At 47.8% G+C, this 6,702-nt stretch overlaps 1 protein-coding gene across 1 annotated transcript in view; it reads left to right on the top strand.

Moving 5' to 3' along the window:
• Window positions 1-3: 3 nt before the first annotated feature.
• Window positions 4-6,702, top strand: part of NET1 (neuroepithelial cell transforming 1) — a gene marked incomplete at its 5' end in the record, with an annotated part of 60,597 nt that continues 53,898 nt past the window's right edge. Inside the window, one exon of the mRNA XM_031061899.1 lies at window positions 4-29. Within this exon, the coding sequence (XP_030917759.1) occupies window positions 4-29 (26 nt within the window). The remainder of the gene's footprint in view (window positions 30-6,702) is intronic.

The following is a 6,702-nucleotide window of genomic DNA, read 5'->3' as shown; positions in this document are numbered from 1 at the left end:
ACCCCCGGCGTGGCCGCCTCCTGCAGCCGGTAGGAGTCGCGATCCTCCCGCGTACCCCCGTGAGGGGCTGAGGGTGACCCGGGGGCCGCCCTCAGAGGAGATCCCCGCCGGTTCTCCCTTTGGCTTCCTGACTGCCTTGTGAAGGGATCCCCCGGCCGGCTGTGAGGGGATTTTCCGGGGAAATTCCCTCCCTATAAAACCCTGGTTTATGTTCAAGGGTCTCCCTTCCCATCTCCTGAGGGGAATTCCTCTCCTGCGGGCTTTGGGAGAATCCTTTGCCTTTCTGCCTCATGAGTTGGACGCTTCTTTCCTCAGGCTATAACAGCTTTATAACATGTCCCCTGATGAGTCTGTAGCTGCTCCTATCGGGGAGTTTTAAAGGGTTGGAATGATCCTTAAGGACCATCCAGTGACACCGTCCCAGGCTGCTCCAGACACTTGCAGGGATCCCAGGAGCAGCCACAGCTTCTCTGGGCAGGGCTGGGATCATCCCCCTCTCCTGGGCATAAAATCCACCGCAGCACCAGCTGTGCCTTTATTCTGATATTTAAACCCATTTGTGTTACTGTTACTCTGAGGTATGAAACTGGGGAGATTTTCCTAAGGTCACACCCTGAAAGAAATTTAGGAATAAAACTACCCTGAGGTTCAGTTCATCTTATTTGTGTTGACCCCATAATGTTACCTGAGTGTGTTTAGAATTTAAATAGATTTGACAGAGGTTTGGCTTTTCTGTCGCCCTCAGGGTTAGGAAATGACTTCTCTAAGCGTGCAGGTGATGTGGAAACTTCTTGGGATGTCCATGTAAAAATGGGGTTGGGAATATCCGTGTGAAAACGGGATCTGGAATATCCGTGTGAAAATGGGATCTGGAATATCCATGTACAAATGGGATTTGGAATGTCCATGTAAAAAATGGGATTTGGGATACCCAAGCAAAGATGGGATTTGGAAATATCCATGTGAAAACGGGATCTGGAATATCCGTGTGAAAATGGGATCTGGAATATCCATGTACAAATGGGATTTGGAATGTCCATGTAAAAAATGGGATTTGGGATACCCAAGCAAAGATGGGATTTGGAAATATCCATGTGAAAACGGGATCTGGAATATCCGTGTGAAAATGGGATCTGGAATATCCATGTACAAATGGGATTTGGAATGTCCATGTAAAAAATGGGATTTGGGATATCCAAGCAAAGATGGGATTTGGAAATATCCATGTGAAAACGGGATCTGGAATATCCATGTGAAAACAGGATTTGGAATATCCATGTGAAAACAGGATTTGGAATATCCATGTGAAAACAGGATTTGGAATATCCATGTAAAAATGGGATTGGGAATATGCATGTATCTGACCAAAGTGGAATATCCATGTACAAATGGAATTTGGAATATCCAAGCAAAGATGGGATTGGGAATATCCATGTGAAAACAGGATTTGGAATATCCATGTGACAATGGGATCTGGAATATCCATGTGAAAACAGGATTTGGAATATCCATGTAAAAACGGGATTGGGAATATCCATGTAAAAATGGGATTGGGAATATGCATGTATCTGACCAAAGTGGCTTTAGTTAGCTCAGCACAGGGAGTTCCCACCTCCAAACGCTGTGTTTGGACAGAAATGTATTCCTGGCTGTGAGCAGGGATCAACCTTTGCATCCCAGCTTGGCTTGGAGGGGTGAGAGATGCTCCTGCTTTTCCTCCAGCCTCGTTTCTCCATGGAAATGCGAGCGAGGAAGGGGAGTGGAGCAATCCCTGGTTTTGGAAAAGTTTCCCAGGGGCGGGAGTGGATGTTCTTAATTAGGCGATAAAAGCAAAATAAACATCGGCGAGCTTGGGGTTTGCGAGCATTGGGGAGTTCTGGGCGGCAGAAGGGTTTAACAGGCTTTGGAAAAGAAATGTTTTCATAGAAATGTGCTCTTGAAAAACCAACCTGGAGCTCCCTAATTAGCAGACTGTGAAAAGCGGAGCCTAATTGAAGGCTTTGGTGGTTTGGGATGGTCGGGCATTGCTGGGTGAGGCCCAAGGAATTGGGGTAAAACCCGAAAGGAATGAATGCAGATACATCTGGACACCCGAGGTGATGCACAGCACCTCAAGGTGCTGCTGCTTGATGCTCATGTAGAGAAATTAAAAAGTTCAACTGGGTGATCTCCAGCCCAGCTTCAGATTTAGGTCAGCTCGGCACTGGCTGGGTGAGCTCTAAAACCTCCAAGGGATTTTCTTACCTCTCACACTCACTGGGGGACAGTTTTCCTTGGATTTACTGGGAATTTTCCATGCTGCAGCTTATGCGTGTGGAAGGGTCTGCTTCTGCTTTGAGCTCCTTTTTAGATTGTCCAGGCAGCATTTAAATCCCTTTTTGCCTTCCCTGGATCTCCTTTTACCTTCCTTAAATCCCTTTTTGCCTTCCCTGGATCCCCTTTTACCTTCCTTAAATCCCTTTACTTTTTCCTCCTTTGCCTGGATCCCTTTATTTTTCCCCCTTTGCCTGGATCCCTTTATTTTTTTCCCCCTTTGCCTGGATCCCTTTATTTTTCTCCCCTTTGCCTGGATCCCTTTACTTTTTTTTCCCCTTTGCCTGGATCCCTTTATATTTTTCCCCCCTTTGCCTGGATCCCTTTATTTTTCTCCCCTTTGCCTGGATCCCTTTACTTTTTTTTCCCCTTTGCCTGGATCCCTTTATATTTTTCCCCCCTTTGCCTGGATCCCTTTAATTTTTTTTTCCTCCTTTGCCTGGACCCCTTTATTTTTTTATCCCTTTGCCTGGACCCCTTTTTTTTTTTTTTTCCCCTTGCCCAAGTCCCTTTTCCCCTTGCCCAGACCCCTTTTCCCCTTGCCCAAGTCCCTTTTTGCCTCCCCCAGAGCCCCCTGCTCCCAGTCCCTTTACGAATCCCGGCCGTTATTTTGCCCCAGTTGCTGTTCCCAGTATCCAGATGGGATCTCCCAAATCCCAACTGGCATCATGTGAGCTCTGTGCTTCCCCAGCCCCGCTCCTGCAAACCACCAATAACAGAATTTCGGTTGTTTAATCCTTGCAGCTGCTGGGGACAGAGTGACACAGGGTTTGTTTTCTTAATTTAAAAAAAAACCAAAAACAAAACAGACCAAAATCTGGAAGCAGTCAGATTTTAAACTTTAGCCAAACATGCAAAATCTGTTTTATGTTCGAGGGTCTGGCTGGGATTTAAGCACGGCCTCCACTGCCTACAAACCATAAATATATTCAATATATTCAATATATGCACGACAAGTGACCTCAGGCCCGAGTGTGTGCGCGCATCCACGAAGGAGCTTTTGTCCCCAGCCCGTAACCTGAGCTCGCCTTTGGGCACCGCAGTTTGCTCCAATCCCAGTCCAGGCTCCGGGAGCCTCCGGATTCCCCGAACCCGCCCGGCAGCGTTGGGGGAGTGGCGCTTTCAGCTCGGAACCTGCACAAACGCTCGTTTGGCGGCGCTGATTTGAGATTTTGCTAATTGTGAGATGTCTTGGTTGTTGTGCTAATGAGTGTGGCGGGTTTCAGTGTTGGTTCATTCATTTTCTGGGTGCATTTAGGGAACCCAGAGTCTCCTGGAGCTCTGGTGGGACAGGGCTGAGAAGAAATTATCCCTAAAACTGAGTGGAATAAGTTAGTAAAAAGAAAGATAAGAGTTTTTAAGGGCTAAAGCATCAGTTGTGTCCTTTGTTCCTTGGGCTTCTCCTCAGCTGTCCTTGCCCCAAGAATTCCACAATATTCCAGTAACTGGGAGAGGGCTAGGCAGAAATTATCCCTGAGCGCAATCATTCATTAAAAAGAAAACCAAATAAGACTTTTAAAGTGTTTGAACCTCACTTGTGTCCTTTGTTCCTTGGGCTTCTCCTCAGCTGCCCTTGGCACAACAATTCCACAATCTTCCAGCAACTGGGAAAAAATCATCCCTAAAACTGAGTGGAATCATTCATTAAAAAAAAAAAAATCAAATAGGAGTTTTTAAGGGACTTGTTGTGAGATAGGAGTAGGAGAAAGGCAAAGTAGGCTTAAAACTTTAAAAAGGATGTAAAGAAAAATTTATTAACAGTAACTAAAAGAAGGAGTAATAAATATCAGAACAAAACGTTTAGAACACTCCTCCCCCCCAACCTTTTCTTCACACTAACAATGTAAAGAAACAAAACCTAAAATTGCAGTCAGTTTACCACTTCTGCAATTCGTTTCTTTAGGGAGAGAAGTCCCTCTTGTCAATGTCATGGAGATTTTTCTGTAAGGGAAAAACAATTCTCTCGTGGCTTTCTCATGCATAGCAGCTGCCTGCTAGAAAAGACAAAATTCTCGGGTGTCTTTGCTCTTTAAAATGGCTTTTCACAGAAGTGTGCACAACCTCCTAGCAGCTAAAAGTTTTCTGTCACTTCTATAAACGTCTCCCGTGTCAAGCTAAGCGAGGGCGAGGTAATTCCCTTTATTAGCCCGGAATTCTCGGCGCTGCAACATTCCCGAGCAGCCTGGGGCTGCTGTTTCTGCGGGGTATTTTTAAAGGATCGAATTTCACTCCTGCCCTGCTGCCGGAGGATTCCTGATGCCCCCAAAGAGAGGGAGGTGGGAAGGGACGGGGCATTTGGAGCAGCCTCTTGTTTGTGGTGTCTAAAAAGGGAGGAGACGGTGACTTCAGCCAGTTATGAACAGGGAATGTTTGGGCTTAGGGTGCTCTTTTCACATCTTCTCATTTTCTATTTATCATTTTTATTTCTTTTTCTCCCCTGGCAATGCACCTGCAGCTCTTGTGTCAGGTTTCAGGTTCAAAAGTGAGAGATAATTACAGAGGAAGCTGCAGTGTGCTCAGAAGGGAAAATAAAGAATGACTTTCCCTCTTTTTCCAGAAGTTTTCCCAGAATTTAGCAGCACAACAAGTGGATGAGTGTTTTCCTTTCAACCTTTCCTCCCACCCCAACTCTAGCTGCAAGGAGATAACAAAAAAACCTGACAAAAACTTCAATCTGAGACAGATAAAACACCATTTATTGTGGAGTTTGTTTGTTTACTCTCTAATCTTGTTCCCAACTTCCCTGTTTCTCTAATCTGGAGGTGAATCCAGGTGAAGCTTGGAAATAAAGCTGAGGCCTCTCTCCTGCTCCAGACACTTTGTCTTTTCCCTGGGGAATGGCTCTGGAGCAGCTCCTTCCAGCTGGGAGAAGGAGCCCTCCAATCCCAGGCAAGCCTGGAGCTTGCAAAGTTGATTTTTATCTCTCCAGAGCCAGCTGTGCTCTTTGACACCTGGAAACATCAACTCCAATGAGATCAATCCCAATTAATTGGCTTATTGTGGATTAAAAGTGTTTTTCTGGAGGTCACAAGAGGGTGGAAGGTGGAAAGCATGCTCAGGGCTGAGAGAGCCAGGCCAGGCTCTTCTGGGACCGCCCCAGAGGCTGCTAAAGGAGCAGGAGGAGAGCTCAGAGTTTGGGGCTGGCTTATCTCCCAAATTCTCAACCTCGAGCTGCTGCCCAAGGCAGGCTCCCCAAAGCTCCAGCCCCACTGGGGAGTTGCTTTGCTTTTGAATTTGTGAAAAAGAATGAAGAGCTGTGCTGGATGGCCCAGAGAGTGCTGGTGAGCAGTGCTGCATCCAGCTGGGGCCAGGCATCAGGGCTGTCCCTCTGTGCTGCGCCAGGCACCCCTGGTGGCCCTCAGGGCTCTGTGCTGGGGCCAGCTCTGTTCAATCTTCATTGACCACATGGATGAGGGGGTTGACTCTGTCATTCTCGGGGTCTCTGCTGCTCACAGTGACCCCAAGATGTGTTAGAAAATCTCTTTTCCCAGCCTGGCAGTTGAAGAAGGAGTCAGAGCTCTTCATTTCTCGGTCTCAAAGTTGTTGATTGTTTCTTATCTATAAAATTCTTTCTCCTGCCCTGCTGAGGTCCATCCAGCAGGACAGTTCCAGGCACTCTGCCTGCCCCAGGGTGGTGTTATCTTTTTATACTAAAAACTACGTATACAATGTTTACAATTCCTTCCCAACACCCCTCACCTCTGTTAGACACTGAGCTTCTACTCCAAACCATTCCAAAAGTGCCACCATCACCCAGAAGATGGAGGCCAAGAAGAAGAAGGAGAAAGGCTGGACATGCCCAGATTCCTCCATCTTGCCCCCTGAACCCCCATTCTAGAAAACCCCAAAATCTACTTTTCCACCCCATGATAAATTCGCTATCATTCTACTTAAACTGTCATGGCCTGCAGATCTTCATCTCAAGTTGGTGACTTGCTCCATGGGTCATAATCCAAACCACAGGGGCATCCTGGGCTCTGTGCCAGGGTCTCTGAGCCCCCTGGCAGGGACAGCCAGAGGGATGTCCTGGGTCCCGACACGTCATCAGTGACTCTGCAGGTGACACTGAGCTGGGAGCTGTGTCCATCTGCTGGAGGGCTCTGCAGGGAGACCTGGGGCGGTTGCAGGGATGGGCAGAGTCCAACAGGATGGAGTTTAATAAATCCAAGTGCCCAGTGCTGCACTTTGGCCACAACAACCCCTGCAGTGCCACGAGCTGGGGATGGTGTGGCTGGGCAGTGCCAGGCACCAAGGGACCTGGTGGGCAGCAGGACAGGAGCCCTGGTGTGCCCTGGTGGCCAAGGAGGGCAGGGCCACCCGGCTGTGCCAGGAGTGCAGTGAGGGGCAGCAGGAGCAGGGAGGGCACTGTGCCCTGGGCACTGGGAGGGC

The sequence above is a fragment of the Geospiza fortis genome, unplaced genomic scaffold (genome assembly GCF_000277835.1).
Source record: "Geospiza fortis unplaced genomic scaffold, GeoFor_1.0 scaffold61, whole genome shotgun sequence".
Taxonomy (NCBI): Eukaryota; Metazoa; Chordata; class Aves; order Passeriformes; family Thraupidae; genus Geospiza; species Geospiza fortis.
Note: the sequence above shows the minus strand (reverse complement) of the source record. Positions and strands in the feature narration are given on the sequence as shown.